The sequence below is a fragment of the Strix aluco genome, chromosome 1 (genome assembly GCF_031877795.1).
Source record: "Strix aluco isolate bStrAlu1 chromosome 1, bStrAlu1.hap1, whole genome shotgun sequence".
NCBI classification, from domain to species: domain Eukaryota; kingdom Metazoa; phylum Chordata; class Aves; order Strigiformes; family Strigidae; genus Strix; species Strix aluco.
This window is the reverse complement of record NC_133931.1, coordinates 104,006,341-104,029,050: the sequence shown is the minus strand read 5'-3', so window position 1 is coordinate 104,029,050 and position 22,710 is coordinate 104,006,341. Positions and strand designations below refer to the sequence as shown.

The 22,710-nt window shown below is 36.7% G+C and overlaps 1 protein-coding gene across 3 annotated transcripts in view; it reads right to left on the bottom strand.

Moving 5' to 3' along the window:
- Window positions 1-22,710, bottom strand: part of ATP9B (ATPase phospholipid transporting 9B (putative)) — a 172,249-nt gene that overhangs the window by 68,291 nt on the left and 81,248 nt on the right. For all 3 annotated transcript variants that reach the window (XM_074829700.1, XM_074829710.1, XM_074829720.1), the window contains 2 exons: window positions 16,983-17,058; window positions 9,711-9,787 (listed from right to left, as the gene is read on the bottom strand). In XM_074829700.1, coding sequence (XP_074685801.1) covers window positions 9,711-9,787; window positions 16,983-17,058 — 153 coding nt within the window. The remainder of the gene's footprint in view (window positions 1-9,710; window positions 9,788-16,982; window positions 17,059-22,710) is intronic.

The following is a 22,710-nucleotide window of genomic DNA, read 5'->3' as shown; positions in this document are numbered from 1 at the left end:
CAATAATGCCTGTAAAACATCCAAATAAAAGACGTGAACATCAGATGAGTGTCTATTTCAAGAATGCTCTGCAGGTCTCTGAAAGATTCTAGTTTCTGACATTTAAGACATCCCGCTTTCGTAATAATTAAAAAAATTACTATACTTTGAACATACCCACCGCAAAAACTAATCTCTGTATTCCTCATATAATTCCTTTCCATATTGGAAAAAAATGATCACATTCAGAAAAATATGAAAATAATTGTACTAATTATGGAAAATGATGCATAAGAAAAATGATACAAGTTATTCTAATAATCTCTAGAATTATTTAATAAAGATACTAGACACACCTGACTTTCTACACAATTGCAGTCTCAAGTTTTTAGAACTGTAAGTTTCAGGAATGTGTGTGTGTGCATTACTAAGAAAAGCATATAGAACAATTCCCCAATTTAGTTAAGGGTTTCAGATTTCTAATAAAATATATGCAGCAAGAAAAAAAATACACATAAAAATCAGTGCGAACTGTGGTACATTGCTCTTAAACACCCAATACACAGAACATAACCCTAAGGTAGGAAAACACATAACGGTCCATTTCCATAATGTCAGTGTTTTGGTTGCCACCGCTTTGGTGTGCATGCTGCCAGCACAGCCTCACAGGCAGAGCACTATGAAGGTGGTGCAGTTCTAAGCAATCAGATGAGGTTATAAGCATCATCTGAGAAGCAGTGCCCTTTGCCCCTACCCTCTCCACCTCCCAGCAGCTGCATTTTGCCAATGGCATGATTAACTCTAAATGGGAACAAAGCTGTAAGGAGCAGCGCAAGTGAAAAAGCAAACTCCTGCAACTGATTAGCAGCAATGGAGGCAGCAGCTGAGAGGAAATAGCCGTCAGGGACTGCCTCTTTTAACAGCTTACTGGGATACTCAACACAAGCCAACTATACCAAGGCATCTCCCTTTTGCACTGTCTCCTGTAGAATGATAAAATTTCAAACCATTTCTACATTTTACCAAAAATAATTCATTTTAGCCCAATTTGCTACAGGTAAAATACACTTTATTTCCGGTGAATCAGCAAGAAGTTGTTGCTATTCCATAACCTGACCTATTTTAAGAGTTGCTCAGACCATTTTGTGAGATTATTTTAGGGACTACTGCAGAAACTGTGTACTCCACCACTGATCCTTCCTCAAACACTGGTGTGAAATGACATTGAGCTGCTGAGCCAAATTCTAACATATTCATGTTTAGAACATACTAAAAAAGAACAAAATCCAAGCTACTTTTAATGGGAGTCTCAAAAACGGAAGTGATGTATCTCAGCACATCATCAAGTAAAATTCTTGGTGAAAACTACAAAAATTTAGGATAAGGTAGACATGGCTGATGGCTAGTCGTTCACATTCTGGAACATACCAATTTTTATCCTCCTATATTTTTATAACAGAGAATGAATTTAAAATTGTAGGAATGTTACAGCTATGAATACGTTCTTGGGCTTAGCAAAATCAATGGAAGAGTTTGCCACTAACTCTAAAACGTACAGTAAACCCAGAAATTTACCCAGAGTACAGCAAGAATTCTTTCTCACTACCAAAGAGCCATTTCCTTGCATTTGTGTACCATTATATAACAGTTGTTTAGAACTAAATTGTATATTGTTGCACATACTTTGCCTTGCAGTAGGATTTAAATGGAAAGTGGTCCCAGGTGAAGTAGAAATTCCCAAGTAGCACAGTAGCATAACATACTACAATCTCTTCAGTTCAGTACTTAAGCAGCAGTTAGGCTGGGTGACTCAGATGTCATGTAGCAATGTGGCACACCATGCTAAATTGCATGTAGCCAGAAAAGACCTAGAATGTGACTTGCTATAGTAATTGCATAATATGTTTAATTGTTGCTTTCAGAACAAATTAGAAGTCAGGGCACAGGTTATTCTGGGACTTGTGAATTGACGGCAGGCCACATCATGGAACAACTTATTCTCTAGTCTAGGCATATAACAGCAAAATAGATAAGCAAGTAATGATCTAATATTATTTTCCAGATGTCAAATACAGTAGGATCGAGTTTGCTCTAAGGCTACAGACATCATGTGCATGCAAACCCAACAATAGCAGTATTCAAGATAAAATAGTACTATGAAACACTAAGTTGTATGAGAAATGAAGTCCAATACCTTAAAGTAACCACTCTCAGTCACTGTTTTTTTATTTGTGGGTTTCCCACCCACTCCCTGCTTTGATCTCTTGTGCTCCAGTTTCCCATTTGTACTGTTACCATTGTATTACTTTTGGAGAGAAGAATGTAAAGAAGAATATTAAAAAAACAACCCACTGTTATTTGAGAAGCACTCTTAATGTGGATATGAACACCCCCACCAAGTCTCTGAAAAGAAGCAATTGCAAAAGTTGTAGAGAGTGCTGTAAATAAAATATAGGAGTGTACAAAAAACCTAGTACAACATACTAGTCTGCATTAAGTGAATTCTGTCCACATATGAATTCAAAGTCAATCAAGACTTTCAGTCTTATTGTTTTAATATAGTGTTATAAACATAGTATTCTTCCAGTTTTCTGTATATGGAAGAAAACTGAAAACCTCAGTTCCTTTATGTGGAAGTATCCTTTTCCATACTAGTCATCTGAGGATTGACATCCTCAATTCCACACTTTTGCTATTTGAGTTAATGGGGTTACTGGTAATGATACTAGGTAGGTAATCCTTCCGTCTCAGAGTGAAGGACGCAGAAATTTTGCCTTTGGTTTGCCAAAACACTGCTGACCATTTGCAAGCATCAATGTTCCTACGTTCTAATACCAGTTTGGGAAGAACAAGGGTGGCTCCTCTGCCATTCAGCCTTTTCTTGTCAAACTTTTCAGGAAAGATGTCTTTTGTCCTCCTCCTTATCTAACACTGTTTCATCGTCTCACTGAGACACTCTAGGCTTTGGAAGGGGCTACTCTACTTTCTGTCTTTTGTTACTTTCCTTCCTTTGCTCAGAGATGAGAGCACATGGAGAGAAAAGCGCCAGTACGACATTACACGTATTTCCTCATGGCCCAATCCCAACAGTTCTCCTGTACACCAAGAGAGGGATTCTCACACTTCAAGGGAAGCTGGTTGTTAACCCCTTTCTTGGACAGAAGCTGTACAGGGGACAAACTAAGTTTGGGGACTACTTACTACGTGTAGGTGACAGCTTTCTCAATTTTATCTCATAAACAGGAGTTTTTAGAGGATTAAGCACAGCAGACCATACTCCAATAAAAAGTGCTAAATAAACCCTCTTCTTATAAATCCTTGAAAATTTCAAGGTCCTGCTTTTATCCTTACAGCCATAGAAAGCTGTTGTTCTCAAATAGACTATGAACATCAAATTATCAGTTCAGTAAGAAAAACATGCAGGTGAAGTTACTAGGCCCTTGCATAACAGCATAGCAACATGATAAAGACAATGCATTTCTAAGGCCCTTCTGAAGCTCTTTAGGTAATAGCAAATTCTCATTTGTGTTATCTGATGGGATTTCATGGGGCATTTTCTTCCCTCGGTCTACTGACATGAAAGATTCATGATGTGATTCTGCTTCTGTTATGGAGAAGACTAATGGCATAGTACAGAAGAGCTATTAATGTTAACATAGGAACTCATGAACAGAAACGCAAGTCGGACTCACAAATGTCAGCCTTTGAGGTGGAACACATAAGACTGGCTTACTAACGTGACTACAAGATGTTGGAAAACCAAATTTAAGGATGTTCAAAGAAGTCTGTCAAGGCAAGAGTATTGAAAACGTGCTGAATGGGTAAATTGGTGAAGTGGTATCAATTTCTGTGAATACATGAATCTGCTCCAGCCACTCTATTTCACTCCAAATAAAGAACTGGATGGAGAATGTCGTTTTTTAGGAAATATTTTTCAAAAATTATGCTCATAAAATGGGGGAGAGAGGATAAGCGTAGAGAAGCCTTTTAAATGTAGCGAAGTAAATTTGGTCACAAAACGCTAGGAAAAGAAGTTTTGTGGGAGGGGATGGGTGTGTGTGAAGTGATTTTGCCTCAGTTTACCAGACTTGAAATATTTTTTTCTTACTTCAAGGCTCACCAGTAAGGCCATTTTCAAATAACCAAGGGTAACAAACACACAACAAAAGAAAAACAATACCAGTTATTAGATTTTCATTTGTTTAAAAACCCCCCAAACAAACAACATTTACAAAATCAGCATAGCACCAACCACAAGACATAGTATTTAGCTTTCAGGCTAGTTAAGAATTAGGGGAAAAAACAATATTACCATTTTGATGAACACTGAATGGTTACTATGAAGTTTTACTTCTGATGTTAAAACATAACAGCAGATGTAGAATTCCATAATATAAGGCAAAAAAAAAGTGTTTTGAATGCTGCTTGTAAGGATTAGCAATATAAAAACTATTTTTATACTAATCTGAAGAACACTAGGCAGATTACATGCTGTAGCTCCTTCACAGAGGCTACTGATTTCTCAGGAGTTCTATTTAAGATAATTTCTACTCAGTTTCATTCATTATTGTGTACATTCTGAGTGTGTGTATATATATATTGCACAGTCCAAGTAATTTTAATGTTTCAATCTTAGTACACAAAATACATTCCCTCGAATTTATTTCCATCTCCCTCCAAGTATATTGTGTTTTTTAAACTTTACTCCCAAAATCTGTTGCCACTGACGGAAACAGGTGACATTTGCAGAAGGACCGTGTTAACAATCTTGTTTTCTATGAAGAGCAAATCTGCTAAAGCAAAAACTATTCTGCACTTGAAATAGGTAAGAATCAGAACACTGCAAAATGCCACACAAAATAAATAAACAACCTTCATTTGTTAATTTCCCTCTTGGTTAATTAACACCTATAAATGACCTTTAGCATTGACAAATCCAACTTCATCCAGAAAGCCAAGGTTTAAGAATATCTATCCAAATAGGATTGATTACTGATTACAGCATTGTGAGGAGCACAATTCAATCTGATTTTTTTTTTTTTTTAAAAAAGGCTGGAACTGCATTCCTGAGTAAGCTGATGTGACTGCCAATGAGGTAAAATGCAGAGAGTCATTACACTATAATAATGTTGATGTTACCATTTGTACATTTATCTAAAGCACAGAACATATATCATTTTAGACTGAAATTAAACCTTGTCAGAAATAATTTTTCTTTATATTGTTTGGAATTAAAAACATATTGAATTGATCATTAAGAAAATTCTCTTCTATCTTTGTGTTTTTCAGACCGTGTCTGCATCCTTAGGCAATGAAACAATTTTTATAATTGTAATAAAACAACAAAGTGTTGACTTTAAGTTAAGGAAATTGTTGCTTGAATGACTAAATACTTCAGCAAACACAATAAATCCTTCTAAGTTTAACATACAGATAAACCACATGCTTGAACAGGTATATTCATTTCACAATTTTTCATGTGTAATTTTGCCTAAACTTATTTCAGTTTTAGTCTTCTGCTCAGTGTTTATAGAGCAGGTCTGCATGTCTAGATTTTAATATAGGTCTAGTCAAAAAGCATTTACCCTTAAGCAGGAAAACTAAAAATTTGCCATTAGAAAGACACGGTTTATAGTACAAAGTACAGCAGTAATGTTATACTCCAGTAAGAAATACAACTGAAGCATCTATCTGTATTTCAAAGAGGAGAGGAATGGTAACAGAGTCAAGCCCAAATACTTGTGTATTTCTAGACACAGAAGTTTCAGTTTGGCAATACAAATTGAGAATCATGGATCTCAATGTCTACTTTCTCCTAAAGCCAGAAAACACAAGCATCACTGAACTATATTCCCAACGTGAGTATATCACCACATGTTACAGGAAAACCTTTAGAATATTATTTTTATTTGTTTTCAAAGAGCAGCAGAGAAAGACAGTCTGCCATTTAAAACCAGTTCTAAATAGTGTTTGTAACAATTCTTCTCCAAAACAGAAGAGGGGACACTCATTTCGTCTCGAGTTTGCAGCAATATCACAATTGATCAATCTCATTTCAATTTTGTTCCAGCAAGTTAGGTGCAATTTTTTTTTTAAAGTGTTCAAATCTTTAATCTCTCAACCGTAATATATCTTCTAATCTCAAAGACTATTTTAGATTCCTTTCACCCTCCTTTTGGCTCCTAATGCTACATACCCTATCCAACATGTAATCATTATTGCCAAGCTTGAGAAAACACGGGAAGATTCCCCCTCCCAAATACACAGAGGATGAATGAACCTACTACTGCTTGTCCACCTGCTGCAAGGCTAACTAACATAGAATATCCTCTACAGGCAGTAAGTGCCTTATCTTACAGAAGTATGCAAACCAATCTCACCCCATGGTAGAAGACACAGAGACAGTAAGACGCTAACTCTGCAGAAAGGTAGAGTTAAAACTACATATTAAAAAATATTGAGAACTATTTTTTACACTGAAGTACTACATTTTATCACTTACTCATCTCTGATAGCCTTAAGTGTTTTTCTGTTTTCAGTTTCCAAATTCATCCTTACTGGTCCTGTTACTTGTTGGCTACGGCATTAAACAAGGGTGTTTGGTCCATACAGAGAAAACACCACACCGATATTATTGTTGAGCAGTTGGTACACACCAGAATCATTTACACATTTACAGAATAACCTAAAAGACAGCTGACGCAGAGTTGATGCAGTTGATGTAGAAAATAGGCTCTACAGAAAGTCTTCACCTGCTCAGTATAAGATTAATTTTTAAATTTTTGAAATAGTCTATAAGTAACTACCAAGGCAGAGACATTTAAAGCAGGTAATTTTACATATACGATATTAAGCCTCATTCTTTAAATTTAGTGTATTCCTATCAGCTAACTATGGTACAAAGAATTAAGCATCTCCAAGAATTAACAAAATTAATCTCCAAGGAACAAATGAATATACAGATTTAGAATACTGAACATCTTAATACGTCAATGACTCCTTAAAAGGCCTTTGGACAACTAATGACTACAGTTTAGTTATACAAACATCACCTGTTTCAGCAGTGGCACATAAAATGCTATTTAAAAGCATGATTTCTTATTAGAATAGGCTGTTTCAGTTGGAAGGGACCTACAACAATTATGTAGTCCAACTGCCTGACCACTTCAGGACTGACCAAAAGTTAAAGCGTGTTATTGGCCACAACAACCCCCTGCAACGCTACAGGCTTGGGGAGGAGTGGCTGGAGAGCTGCCAGTCAGAGAGGGACCTGGGGGTGTTGATTGACAGCCGGCTGAACATGAGCCAGCAGTGTGCCCAGGTGGCCAAGAAGGCCAATGGCATCCTGGCTTGTATCAGAAATAGCGTGGCCAGCAGGGACAGGGAAGGGATCTTACCCCTGTACTCGGCACTGGTGAGGCCGCACCTCGATTCCTGTGTTCAGTTTTGGGCCCCTCACTCAAAAAGGACATTGAATTACTCGAGCGTGTCCAGAGAAGGGCAACGAAGCTGGTGAAGGGTCTGGAGCACATGTCGTACGAGGAGCGGCTGAGGGAACTGGGGTTGTTTAGTCTGGAGAAGAGGAGGCTGAGGGGAGACCTCATCGCCCTCTACAACTACCTGAAAGGAGGTTGCAGAGAGCTGGGGATGAGTCTCTTGAACCAAGTAATGAGCGATAGGACAAGAGGTAATGGCCTCAAGTTGAGCCAGGGAAGGTTTAGACTGGATATTAGGAAGCATTTCTTTGCAGAAGGGGTTGTTAGGCGTTGGAACGGGCTGCCCAGGGAGGTGGTTGAGTCTCCATCCCTGGAGGTGTTTAAGAGTAGGGTCGACATAGCGCTTAGAGATATGGTGTAGTTGGGATCTGTCAGTGCTAGGTTAACAGTTGGACTAGATGATCTTCAAGGTCCTTTCCAACCTAGATGATTCTGTGATTAAGGGTGTTGTCCAAATACCTCAAACACTGACAGACATGGGGCATCGACCACCTCTCTAGGAAGCCTGTTCCAGGCTTTGAGCACCTGCTGGTAAAGAAATGTTTCCTATTGTCCAGTCTAAATCTCCCCTGAATGGTTCCTAAGCTAATTATATTAGAGTGTTCATATACTGATAGTGCAATATATGCCACATAATATTATTAGGATTTGGCTCTGTCAGTTTATGTGCATGTGTACACATAGTATTTTGCTTTTTAGTGCTTCATGAAAATGTTTACTTAGATTCCCACTGCAGAAGAAAGAACACAACATTTAATTGTTAGCAGCTATAACATTAAAGTATTATGCAAGCAAAAGTTGTACATGTATTGTCATAATAGTAAAAACCATGCTTGTCAACATGCTGTTGGATCTCTTTTTTGGTACATTTACCTGCTACTTATTCTTTTGCTGATGAAACTTTGGAGTAACTATTTTAATATTAATATCAGGGAAATTTTAAACACAAATCCTTTTACTATCATAGTTTTCCATGTGAATATTAATGCAAAAAAAATTTTAACAAGCATTTACTAAAAATCAAATACATACACCTGCAGAATCTGTTGAATTTGGGTAAAGTGTGTTACATTTATGCATACTTGCCTATCATTTTACTATATTAAATAATTTCATTTTAAACACCTGTGAGAATTATTAGTCAGAAGTTGTTCAGAATTCTTAGAGAAAGATTCTGTTACTAAAAGGCTTGTCTTTGTATCAGATGGAATAGAAAATAATTATGCACCATAAACATTCTGATTCCATTTTACTCTATTATTTTAAAACGTATGTTACAAAGATTAAAATAATAAAAGGCCATCTTAATCCACGTAATGGTACATATCACCTGTCTCTGTCAATGAGACGTTTAAAAGCATCTCTATTAGAAACACAAATCAATACACTCAGGGGACTGCAATAACTGTTTCAAGCAATTTGTATTATCATTTCATTCTTGATGTTCCTACTCAGAGCAACTTATTATGAATGGCGTGAAAATGGCAACCTGTCACAATTGATTTTTTTCTAAACCTCTTGCAAGAATTTTTTCCTTTCTTAATATAATTAAGTATCTTCTTACTAAACACAGGTCTAGGTTGTAACACACAGCCTACAACAGAAGTTTCATTTCTTTATAACTGAGGGCCCTCCTCAACTCACATTAGAAACATTACTGATGAAATGAAGAGCTATTTGCTTTGTTTTGAACTGAAAGAACCTTGTACAGAGGGAAGCACTCAAAATTCTGGTATCTTTTCAACAGACAAATCTCCTGACAATGTTTTCATTGCTTATAAAAAATCCCTGGAAGAGCATTCTAGGTACTGACTGTAACCTCAGTTATTTTGCTCTACTTCCTCTGGGAGACCAAATAAATTCTAGTAATCTGTTATAAACATTCCTTATTTATGTGTAGCTTTGGCAAAATACTTTACAGTAAAATAATCTGAGAGAAGTGAAGTGGGAATTAATATTTAGCTGTGAGATAAAAGTGTAAAAGTCAAAAGATGTGCATTTATACTTAAGACAAATGTTTCTATTAGTGTCTGTAGCACTCCTAGCTAACAGAAGAATAATTTTACTTCCAAAAGGAGACTGAGGCAGAATTCACTTCTCATACCAAAGTTCAAGTCAGTTCAGCACACACAAAATACATTGGAGTAAAAGCTTGTAGATTCTTGGATTTAGGTACATCTATTTTTAAGTTTTATGAAAACATAAGTAGGAAATCCCACAGCAAGGCTAACTTACCTTGTTTTTTGGATTGGATGTATTCATTACACTTCGAGTTTCCTTGCCTGTGTAAATGACCACACCAATTACAGTTCCTGAAAAACAAACAAAAAGTAAAATAGAGGTGTCAAGTAGTTCAGAGAAAATCTGTCTGAATTAAAACTTGCAGTAATTTACAGTTCCTCAAACAAATCAATTGTATGGAAAAGCCCAAACATTTATGCAATGTACATAGTATTGTGAATGTTGTTTTTCAGAATTGACTATGAAGGATCGTAACTTCTTTAATTAGCATCCATAAAAATGACATGTTTTCCTTCTTTTTAATGGAAAGAATACTTTCAATATAACTGGTTAAAAACTTGAATTTGAACTTAAAATTTTCTCCAACTGTTTTCAGAAGTTAACACACAGCATAAATAACTGCCCTTCACAAGGAAGACAAAAATGAGTACAATGTCTGCTAGCTGTCATCTATAATGATGTAAAATCTAGTTTACCGAATTACTTACTTTGATCAAATCCCATACAAAAATATTCTCCTGTTCATTAACTTACAAAAATGATTCCCCTGTTCCAATTATCTTTTAGTCAATTTTTACTGGATGGTATACGAAAACTTGGCTTCAGCATCTTTTATTAATATGCCACTATCATACTTTTTAGCATAAACCCCTTATTTCTATTACATTTTTAAGTGACCTGAAAGGGCTTTCTAGCAGTACAACCAATAATGTGATATTTTTTGTTGTCTTTATGTTATAAAGAAATAATTAAATTAAATTGTCAGAAACACCATGTTCAGAAAACTTTAAAAACTGTAGTATGACACATTTGTCTGACATTAAGTAACTTGTCTTTGACAATCAGGACCATGTGCAAGATCTGCTATCACTACTCTTGCAGCATAACAAGTCGTAAAAAAATTGAAGGAACACACAAAGAAAAAAGATGACAATTAAAGATGTTGGCATTAAAGAAAGGCAATTTCATTTACTCAAAAATGAGAATGCAAGTGAAAACTTTGAATCCACATTCAAAACATCAGTGATTATATATTACATCTTCTGGACAATTAAAAATTAGTTTCTCTCTATTATTTTCCTCTTCATACTAAAGCTTTTATGTCAAGGGAAGACTTAAGAAACATTTTCCCCACGGCTAGTCTGCCTCTACTAACCGTTCCATATGTAAATCTGCACACTAGTATATAGGTAACATGCCCCCAACACACTCCAAAATTCCTCCTGACTTTTGTAAAATAATAGTCATTGATCCATAATTTCTGAACTCTTCTACTGGTCTCCAACCAATGCCCATATCCCTTTGGGGCATTTATTTTGGAGTGATCCTCTGAGCTGACCTCTGTCCAATGGTCATAACACACTGGACAATATTCCGTAGGGAATCTCCTCCTGCACACCCCAACAATGTATCTCCTTAGTTCAGTAAAAGTTGGGGAGGACTTCTCCGTTCCTGCTGGCACCTTTCCACTAAGTTTCACTTGGCTAGGCTGCTGCAGTTCAGGAAAACAAGCTGTCCTCCTTGATTCGTATTTTGACCCTTGAAAAGTTGGTTTTGAAGGTGAAAGGCAGATAAAATCCATTTTGACTACTGAATTGTGATCAACGCAAACTGGCTCTCATATAAATTGGGCAACCACTGATTGGTAAGGGCAGAGTGGTTAACGAAGGAGAGAGAAGTTATAGGAGATACCACTTGAATGAACATGGGGGCCTGGAAAAGAGATAAAAGGGGACTTGTGCAGAGTTAACACACACAAATAGTCAGGCATACTCTGAATCCGGTGTGTGATCATATTAATTTTTGGTATCTCCCAAGCACTATGTAAACCATATGAAAACAAGAGAGTGCTCAAACTAATTTAAATCATGTGTAGGACTTGGCATAAAATAGTGCTTTTTACAGCTGTGCAGTTACACATATTGTTCTGATTTTATCTAAAGTGTCTTTGCAAGACTGACACCTGCCAAAATAATCACAAAATTCCATTAATACAATCTCCTCTTAATAGATATCTCAGCAGGTCTCTCAGAAAACTGCATTATCTTGTTTAGGTTTTGAGCCACACTGATTATTACAGTAAATGGAAAGGAAAAAATGAAAAAGTTGGGAAGAAGTTGGTCCATACTGAGGTGGACATTTTGAGGCTTTTTAAAATTTAACTGCTGACTTTCCTCTCTCCCCCTTTCCAAAAGGAAAGCTACCAAAGCTTTCAATAAAAATACCACAATCAGTGATGTCACGAATGCAAATGATCTGAAAGATAAGTAATTTAATTAAAGATAACCTAAGAGGTTTTCAAAATACTCAGTGGTTTAAATTATTTAGTCATATTTAAAGTTGTTTCTTCAGTGATAGCAGTTTTTCAAGTTTTCACTAACCAAAACTTCCTTTCCTTCAGGCACTATTATTAGTTCCACAGCAATAATATAGATATTAATAATGGCACATAGATTCTGTATCTTACTGCTACCTTTTTAAAACTTACTGGGATGTTGCCTGTAAGTGGAAAAAGTCAGAATACTTTTTCCTATCTTGCTTAAAGAGTAACAAAAGGATGGCTGCATGCTTAGGACTTCAGGGAGGGTCTTTTGATTTTCACCCCTGCCAGTGTGATCCTGGCAAATTAGTCTTTGTATGTTTTGTGGTTAGGATAAACATAATACACACGGTTACCAGATCTCTTTCAGGGCTTTACAGCAAGGGGTAGAAAGCACTTCAGATTTGGCAGCAGTGGGAATCTCCATTTAGCTATCTAAAGTACCAATTCTGAGACTAGAACATCTAAGTATATATTAGGTGTGACAAAATGGTAATTTTTTTTTTTCCCCACTTAATCTACTGTTATTCTAAGGGGTAAGGAGACATACTGAAACCAAGGAAAGTAAACACCTTCCAAATGTACACATTTGAGGAATCTGTGTCCTGAACTTTACTTGCTGATTTAAAGAGGCTGTGGAATACTTTATTCTTGAGTTGCTTGACAGTACATGATTTTGTTGAACCAATTTTTTGGTTCCCCAAATTCAAAAAGAAAATAAAAATAGTTTTCAATTATGGCAAATACTTTTCTTGTCACTTGTACTGCTTTAGCAATAGGCTTTTTTTTCCCTTGTAGAATCCATTATTGTAGTATCCCGATATTTTCATGTTCTTACTAATCTGCATTCAACATGTAGTTGATAAAATTCTTTGATACCTTTACACACTTACATTTACTGTTACTGATCTGCAAGATGATTGATTTGTGGTCTCTCTCCTCTAGAACTGTCAGGATACCAGCAACCAGAGATCAAGTTTTCTGAGGTATTCCCCACATAATTCCGGAAACACTTTTCCTAGCCTGATCTTGACCCTCTGTATCACCTTGACAAATAGCAACAGCGTGTCTCAGAGACAGTGGTCTCTCCTAGCTGATGCAATGTGTTTTATGTAATATGTCAAAGGGAATATCAGAAAACTCAGCACATACTTAATCACTGGAAGGAGGAAAAAGGAGAACACCCTTGCCCAACAATTGTCCTGTATATCCTATGAAAAACCTTTTTTAATTTAAGTAAGGCTTTGTATCTGCAACTCAGCTACATATTCCTTTCCTGGGTGTCAGTGATGTAGCTCCCTGTCTCCACCCTTGAGAATGACAGCATCGGTCAGTAATAGGCCAAGATAATAGTGCAGGTTGACCCAGAATGCTTTGTAACAATCTCCAAGGATTTGGAAGGGCATAACATAGTCCCAAGAGCAACAGGTCACATATTTGCTTGGCTTAGTAACAGATGATGTCCAGGCTGCTTAAGACGCTCTGAAGGAAGCAGCTTTCCAAGCTAGGACGCCTTAAAGACTGCCATACTGAAGAGTCTTAAGGTGAATTATGAGATGCACAGACAATGTTGCAGGGCAGAGCTCTACCCCCTACCATCTGGGTCTGTGCTGGACAGACCCACTTTCTTAAATGAGGCAAAATAATGCAAGATTAGGCTTGCACATAGACATCATATACTTTTGGGTGAAAAATACCTGCATGTAACAGAACTGTGAGCCTAGACAGTAAGGAGACTGAAGTAAGATACAAGTGTGGCTGAGGTGAGGTAGCTATCTACAGAGTAGAAAAACTAGTACAGACTTTCACAAGCTACAGGCTGTTTATTCTGTTTTCATGGAATTTGAGTGGCACTTGTCTGCACAGGTTGTGTGCAAGCATAATCTTCCACTAAATTCTTCAGATATAATCAAGACAGGCCATGGCAGGGGAGGGGATGCAGAGGTGCCTGCAACTTGTGTAGGTAGAGTCCACCACTGACATCCTGCCATGGCAGGTTTTAAGCAAGGCAATTTATATGTGTTTATAATTCAGTCAGACAGTCACAAGTGTTTTTATTAACAAGATTTTCAGTTGTCACAAATCTTGGAAATTCAATTATGAAGACCAATGTTTTTCAAACAACTGTAAAAATTCGAATTTAATCAGCTTAGCATCAAGTATCCTAACTTAGCTATTGTCCTGGTTTGGCTGGGATATTTTCTTCCTAGTAGCTGGTTTAGTGTTGTGTTTTGGAGTTAGTATGAGAATAATGTTGATAACACAGAGATGTGTTTAGTTGTTGCTAAGCAGTGTTTATACTAAGTCAAGGATTTTTCAGCTTCTCATGCCCTGCTAGTGAGAAGGCTGGAAGGGCACAAGAAGCTGGGAGAGGACACAGCCAGGACAGCTGACCCAAACTGGCCAAAGGGATATTCCAGACCATATGACATAATACCCAGTACATAAACTGAGGGGAGGGCTGGCCAGGAAGGGCAGATCGCTGCTTGGGGACTGGCTGAGCATCAGTCAGTGGGTGGTGAGCAATTGCACTGTGCATCATTTGTCTGTCTTGGGTTTTATTCACTCTCTTCTTGTTATCTTCCTTTTAATTACAATTATTATTACTATATTTTATTTTTATTTCAATTATTAAATTGTTCTTATCTCAACCCACGAGTTTTCCTTGTTTTCGATTCTCCTCCCCATCCCACCATGGGGCGGGGGGAAGAGAGGAGTGAGCAAGCAGCTCTGTGGTGCTTAGTTGCTGGCTGGGGTTAAACCATAACAGCTATGTACATTCAATTAGAAGTGAGATGAAAACAACTGAATGATACATCAGTTATCAACCAAATCTAGAACATCTTAATTTTAACAATCCGCTAATTGTTTTCCTTTATGGTCTTCTTCATGACTATATGCACAGTGCACCTATAAGACCTTATAAATCCCTTATTAGATAAGGAACAGACCAAAGGCAATGATTTCCTACTCTTCATGAAAGGCCTAATCCTCTCAAATGCTAACATTAGCTTCACAGAGGTGCTGAGCAATTCTTAAGATCTGGATTTATGATGCCATACAGAACAAACAAATATCCAAATGAAAATCTTATATGCTTGATAACTGTGATACTTACATGAGAGGAGCACATTATCACAGTATTAAATTGTAGTTAATACATGAGATGACATAAGTGAAATGGATGATATGCCAAAATTTAGATTAAGAAGATATAATGCCACAAAATCAGTTACTGAAGGAAATTATTTCTCTCTGCTACCTTAGTTCAACCAATTTCTGTATGCACATCATGACACCAGTTTTAATTACTTGACCACGTATTTTTCCCTTCAGAAGGGGCTGCAGTCTTAAAAAGCCATTCAATATTTTTACTTTATATCATTCAGTGAGTGCCCTGAGTCTCCCTTTAGAGTCTTATTCCACTATTCAAAACTATGCTCCAGCAAGAGAATTATCTTCTCCTATGTTTCTCTACTGCCATCATTAATGATGAACCTAAGTCCTCCATAAACAGCTAAAACCTTCACAAGACCCCTCAGAAGTAAAAAACCCAAACATACTAAGGCATCAATTTTAAGGAGCACTGTTTCCATTAATTTGGGTGCCAATTTTAGATAGCAGATCAAGAGGCCTCAGACCTTCGCTACACTTCTAAACAAAAGCAAATCATCTACCCTAGAAATGAAAACATGAATGGTTTCAATTAAAATTCAAAATTACTGATTCAGAATTACTGACTTTGCAAATGTATAGTCTTTGAGTGCAGTTTTCCCCTGTATATAAATTTGGGGAAAGCAAACTCAAAACAAATTTATGCAGTATTGAAATTTATAATTCATAAGCATCTTTTTATACACAAGTTACAGATCTTGACTACTTAAGTTAAAAACCTAGCTGAGGACAATTTTAGGCATCATCCATTTGACAGAACAGCTTCAGAGAGAACAGTTTCCCAGTGCAATCAAATCAAACCACACTGAGCATCAAAGGACATGACCGTCTTTTCAGACTCTGGAAAGGAGTGCTCAGACACAGACTCCTTTGCCACCTCCTCAAACTTGATCTCTTCCCCACAACCCTCCAGCAGGCCCTGCACTGATATAAGAGGCCTTCGTAGTAGGGACTAACTACAAGTGAGGTGGAGACCCTTTTTTACTTTCTTCCCATCCCTCCATACCCCTCCTCCTCTTGGCTCATGTTTCCAGTTCCTCCAATTCCCTGTCTTAAATCCTAGCTCCTTTTCAGAAATCGTGCTCTCCTTATTCTGTCTTTTTGTGCTGAAGAATAAACATAGCTCTTTTTTTCTACAGTCCTTTTGACTTTTCTTACATAGAGCAAAGATGGAAGAAAATAATTTTCTGGTCTAAAAAAGTTACAAGGCTTAAAGCCTGAATACAGCATCTAGATAATGTGAACTCCTTATAATACCTGAGACGTATGAAACATTGCTAATATTTAGAATCCATTATTTCAAAATTACAGAACTGTATAACCAATCTATACTTTCTGATTAAGATTTTGCCTAATAAAAGACTTTAAGCAAACTTTACCCACAGCACAGAGTATACATAAAACTCCTAATGAAATGCAAAATCACCCTTGATTTTCAGCAGAACCCTATTCACAGTGAGCTGAATAGAGCGCTTTACAACCTGAAGTTTTAATTAAAACAAAAAGGTCAGTGACCTTAGTGGGCTACAAGAGACAGCACTACTGAAACAGCAAAATTTAAGTAAAAAATATTAAGGAGGATTAAAAAGCTATGAAAATACTGTGAGTAGCACGATGAAACCAATGGGAAGGCAGACAGAGAAGCAAGAGATTAATAGCCTAGAAGACAAAAAGATTTTCAAAAGCCATTAATATTTGACATTGTAAAAACAAAGATAGGCTTCCACGTAAGTTTTCAGATACATCATCAGCTTTGCTGTTGCAACGCTTACCTGAAGCAACAACAGTGCTTGCCCATAACGTATTTTCTATGCTTAGGCTTTCATGAACTGTTGGATCACTGTCTTCCTGTTAAAAATATGAACAGCTAATAAGTAAATCAGCATTACAAATACTCAGTTAAGAACAATGCTAAACCATGTGAATAACTTGCACAGGACGTCTGCGCCCTTGTATCAATCACTGTATAATAGTGTATTCATTGCACATACTTTATTTTCTGTATACACACACAAAAAACTTCACAAAAAGTGAAATACTGATTGAAGTTCATATTACTTAAACCCAATTATATTCAAAGAGCTAAAGTCAATAGTGTTTTAAAAGGAACATATTCTTTTCCTCAGATGTATCAAACTGCAGTTTACCAAGCAGTTAAAGCGAGTTATGAACACTAACCACCAAAAATTAATACCCTGTTCTCTATGACAACTTAAATCATCTATCATTCATACAGTAACTTAAGGTCATTATCATTTTGCAACTCAAGCAATATCGTATCAACTTCACGAAAGAATATTTATACTTTTAAAAAGTAATGTACACTTGTGTTGTCTTACCACATACTTACAAAATACATATCCAATGGGAAAATACTTTCAATAGGAAATTCTTCCGTGATTATTTTAAACTTTCCTTTTCCTCCTCCCCTCTCTCCTCCCAAGCAATAATGGTCCACAGATTGTAAACAGATTTAATATCTCATAATCAATTTGGAGCATGTACAGATTTGTTACTCATTAGCAGCTGTGAAATGTGCTGTTTACAAGTAAAGGAAACTTTAGGAGGTAGGATAATCAAGTACTTGATCTAATCACAGATTGTGCTAAACATTTTTCAAGAAAAGGGGGACCACTGATATGACAAAGTACACAATAAATTCTACATAATGTCAGTAATCAAAACCTATGTCCATTTTTCATCTCTATTTTGAAACAACCAAGTACAGGATGAGCTGCTTAGAAATCTGTTCCTAAAACAGATTTTTGTGTGTACTTCAAAAGATCCCTACATAGCAAGGAAACTATAGCTCTTATTCTCTTAATTGCAGCAAACTCATTGTTTAAAAGGCATAGAGAACCATTCTGTCAAAAATAGAGGAGAAGAGAGGGAGGATATGGAATTAGCTAGAAGAAAACCACAAGTTTTGAAGACATAGCAAGAAATAAAAATTCTGCCAAGAATCATCAATGTTCTAAGATTAGTCTTTCATTAAGAAAAAGAAGAAATATTTTTTGATTCTTACCTAAGGAATTAATACTGCAAGAGTTATTTCCCATACTCCTAACAATTAAAATACATTAGGCGTGAGACAACAGCAACAACAAGCCCACTTTAATGGAGTAACATGACAACATGTATTAATTGTCAGTAACTGGGGAGTACAAAGAACCGAAGTAGTGAATTCCAAAATATTGCTATATAAGAGAAGTACTTCATATTGATAGGCCAAGGAATACTCAGGTGTAGAGTACTGAAAATATATCTCTGAAGGTAAAACAGGATCAGCAGCTATAGCGATATTCAAAATTATTGGTAGTATTAGCAACACATGAAGTCTTGATCACTGAAACATTAAATGCAAGAAGAGTATTCTGATCTAGCTCAAGAAAGTATCATTTGTGGCAATTATCAATCATCGTTGTAACACTCGGTAGCTTATTTCTGAGATGACTGCCTTTGATAGGGTTCATCCACAGCCTAAATTTTTGGATAATTTTCCCTTAACTTCATAATGCTTGGCTACTTGGTTCGGTTTACAATTGTTTCTGGGTTATTTGGATTCTGTGATTATTTCAGCCTCCTGAAAGCCTAATTAAGCAGTGTATGGACACATAAGTCTAAGCAGAAATTATCCAAGAATACCAGTTTTTCCAGAGGAAGGTGCTAGTATTATAGTCAAAATACTAACTGCAGCTGTTTGGTGCATGGCAGTGGGTGGAGAGATTGCCATCTACACCTGTAATGTTAAAACATGACCACGTCCAGCGGTAAGTTTCCATATGGAACTTTAGAGGCTTCAGAGTCTGTTTCAAGGCTAGTACACAAACTGGCCATACGTGAGCTGAAAACTGATATTGAATTTTTCATTCCTATCATGTGCTTTTCAAAAATTGTTGAATCTAACAGGGCAAATCTCCTGAAATTCTTTCAGACTTCCATACAGACACTGATGATTAGCCATTTGTGACAAGAGTGGAAGACTGCCACTTTCAACCCAAACGGTGGGCCTGGCACCAAACAGGAATCTTAATTTCACACAACTTGCCATGACGCACAGATTGTTCTCAGTCAGCAACACACATGCTAACATTTATTACTTTTTGTTTTGTCATCCACAAACTATTCTGCATAGTTCAAACTGTTTCAACTTGCTTGATGTTTACAATTCTATCTACCATCATACATTGCAAAAAAAAAAAGAAGGAAATTCTGCTCAAGTATTCTGAACAAGAAATTTGTGGAGTTTCTCACTGCATCACTATGTCAACTGAAAACAATGTATAGGTGCACAGGAAAATGCTTTTATAAGAACTCACTACTATACCTCAAAGAGCAAATCATGCTGGGGTTTGTCAGAGGAGTTCCCAGCAGGCATATAATAGGATGATGCACGCTAACAGAGATCTGACTACAAAGATCCCATATTTCAGACAAACACTGCAACCTCACGGAAATGAATGGGTCAGTCTTTTATAATCATCAAAATACAGTGACACGACACAGATGTGAATACCATACTTGTGATGAATTTCATCTCAATAAATGAAAAAGTTTTTGTATTTTGCCCTCAGAAGTTCCATACAGAATACCTGTTTGTCCACAGTGGGACTCCAAACAGCTCCCCCCAAACACTGAAAGAGATCATTTCCCATCTACCACTTACTAAAACTGCAATCATACTGAAGTAGTCATTTTTGCATTATGTTGAATTCCATTATGAAGAAAGAATTTGAATCTTGACAGGTGCATTATGTTTTAACTGGCCATTAGCACAGAATTAATGTACAGAATCAGAGATACAGAAAAGCTGTAGGATTCAAAGAAATGTTCAGTACTATATATTTGCATACCTTTATAATTGTAACTTTAGGTAAGACTAAAGTAAGACTTCAGAACAAAATAGCTATAGAAAAAGGGCTTATGATTTAATAGTGGGGTAATATTGTACGTTGATATATCCTATGAAAAAGTGGACAGATGAAATTCCATAAAGTGAAATGTAAAGCAATGCACACAAAGGAAGAAAACACCCCAAATTCAAAACAGTGAGCTGAGATGCTCAGAACTACTCACAAATTGTCATGGCTACTCAGAAAACAAATGTTGGGATTATTACAAATCTACCAAAACTTAATAGTCAAAAACAAGCTAAATGCTTAGAATCAGCAGGAGAGAAAAACAGAGCAACAGATCATGCTACTACAAAGAAATCCATGGTCTGCCCAAGTCTTAAGCATGTAGTTCTAAATCCCTGCCCTCCCCTTATTCCAAGCAGGAAATAATAAGAACTGGAAAATGTTCAAAAAGGGCAACAAGGGTGGTCAATGTAGTTTCCACGTAGCTTCCATACTAGATATGACTAAATAAACCTGAACTCTAATTAGGAACACAACAGATATCTATGAAATGGGCACCTAGAAAAGGAGGATAAACACTGCTCTCTTACCAAAGAAGTCATAAAGCCAGAAAGATTAAAACAACAGGCAATTGCTCTTCATAAAAATATTTAATTAACCTGTACAACTTCTTCCTATTTGCATCCTAAAAGGTTACATAAGTTCAACAGGGGACTGGGTAAGTTTAAGGAAGGAAAATTCACTGCAGGTGATTTACAGAAACCAGCTCTGACTCAGGAAGTTCCGACATTACAAGTTGTTAAGAGACAGAAGAATCTTCTGAGGAGGCATTACCATCTCCTTGCTCTAGTCTTACTCTCTTTCCCAGCAGTCTGCTTCTGGCTATTGTCAGGAATAGGATACTAAGCTAGGAAAGTCTTTTTTTCTGCCTTAGTTTATTCTTTAGTTAGCAGATTTTAAGACAGTGAATTATTCCATGCTACAAGAAGAAACCAAAAGCCTTGCAGTGATTATGGGGAGCTGACAACACAGCCAGGAAAAAGTCACTTATCCAATGTCTAGTTGCTACAAACAAGACTTAGGGAAATGCCTCCTTTTAGGTCATTCAAAATAGGAAAACATCTAATGAGCTATATCTCTTTCCACTCATGCTATGCTCATCAACAGAACGGTTTGGCCGATCAGTTAGCTCTGCTCATTTCATTATGATCCTTTCATGTCCTTACGTCCTCATCTAACATTTCCACCTTTCTACAGTTCATTCGGTTTATCAAATACCACTTCCATACCCAAAGAGATGATGACTTAACCTTATTTTTCATTTGTCATAAATTACTCAAATGAAAAATAAGTAATTTACAGGTTACGAGTTTAGCTGTTTCACATTTTTTTTTCTACTTTTGGATAGATGGTAGGCATAGATGAAGCAGGGAAAGGACAAGGACTCCAATTCCTAACAAGACTGGGAATGTGGTAAGGAGAAATGGTTCTGCAAATCTTCTGATGCTCCCACAACTAACAGAACAATATATGTTTTGGGGTAAATGAAATCCATCACTCACTCTAGTAGCAGAAATTTGACATACAAGGGCTTCTTTGTCCAGCTGATGAAGTTTCCACTTCAGGTCTGCTGGGTTGAATTTCATTTGGCAGCTGTATGTTTATTGGTCTTTAAATTCTGAATTAAATTCATTACCAGAATAGTGCAGTTCAGTATTACATTCAAGCTTCATATTCAGGCTGGGTTTTTGAAGTCATGTGCAGTATTGATCATAGAAGTTTAAACTGTTCACAGTTCCCATTCTAGGAAATGAATCTGTAGCTCTTGCATGTGCAGAGAAAAAGGAACAAATGAGTAGTGAAATAAAAATCTAATATATCCTCTCAGTCCTGAATTCATAATACAGCTGACCAAGGATCATGACAAATTTCAAGTAGCCATTTAAAAGGTTTCAAAGCTACAATTTATGAGAAATTTTTTCAAATAAGGACAGAGGCCTTTGAGACTAAATACCTAATCCTTGAATGAACCAGTGTACCACTTCCATTTGACATTTTCTAGCACTATTCCTACCTGGCAGGATGCAGCACAACCACCCCCGCCAACTTTTGTAGGAAAGTGGAAGAATATGCATCAGTTTAGTTGCATCACTGAAAGAGATTCCTTCCCCACCCCAATCCCACAGTTAATTATTCTTGCTATGTTCCTTTTACTGGCCTATGTATTTTGGACAGGGTCAGATTAGGTTCTGCACATGTTAGCTCCCCAGTTTGGCTGTCTGTATAGCTGTTAGTGCCACAAGGAAGGTGAGCGAAAACGAGCTGCAAAACAGAATACCACTCCCTTCAGTGGCAACACAAAATTAAGCCAGATTGAAGTGAACACAACCACTGCTTCAAAACAGGTAAATTTCTAACAGCAAATATGAAGTAAAAAAGAATGATTCAACATTCTCTCTACTAAAATACAAGACTTGTCCAAGAAAACATCTGTAGAATTAGCCCCAGGCCAAAGATTCTATTCATAACTGAATACACAATTTTCAGCGCTCACATCTTGATATGTATTCTTCCAATGTATCAACAGCTACATGCAACAGGTTCTGCATCAAGGTATTTTTTCTAAACATCTGACAAGATC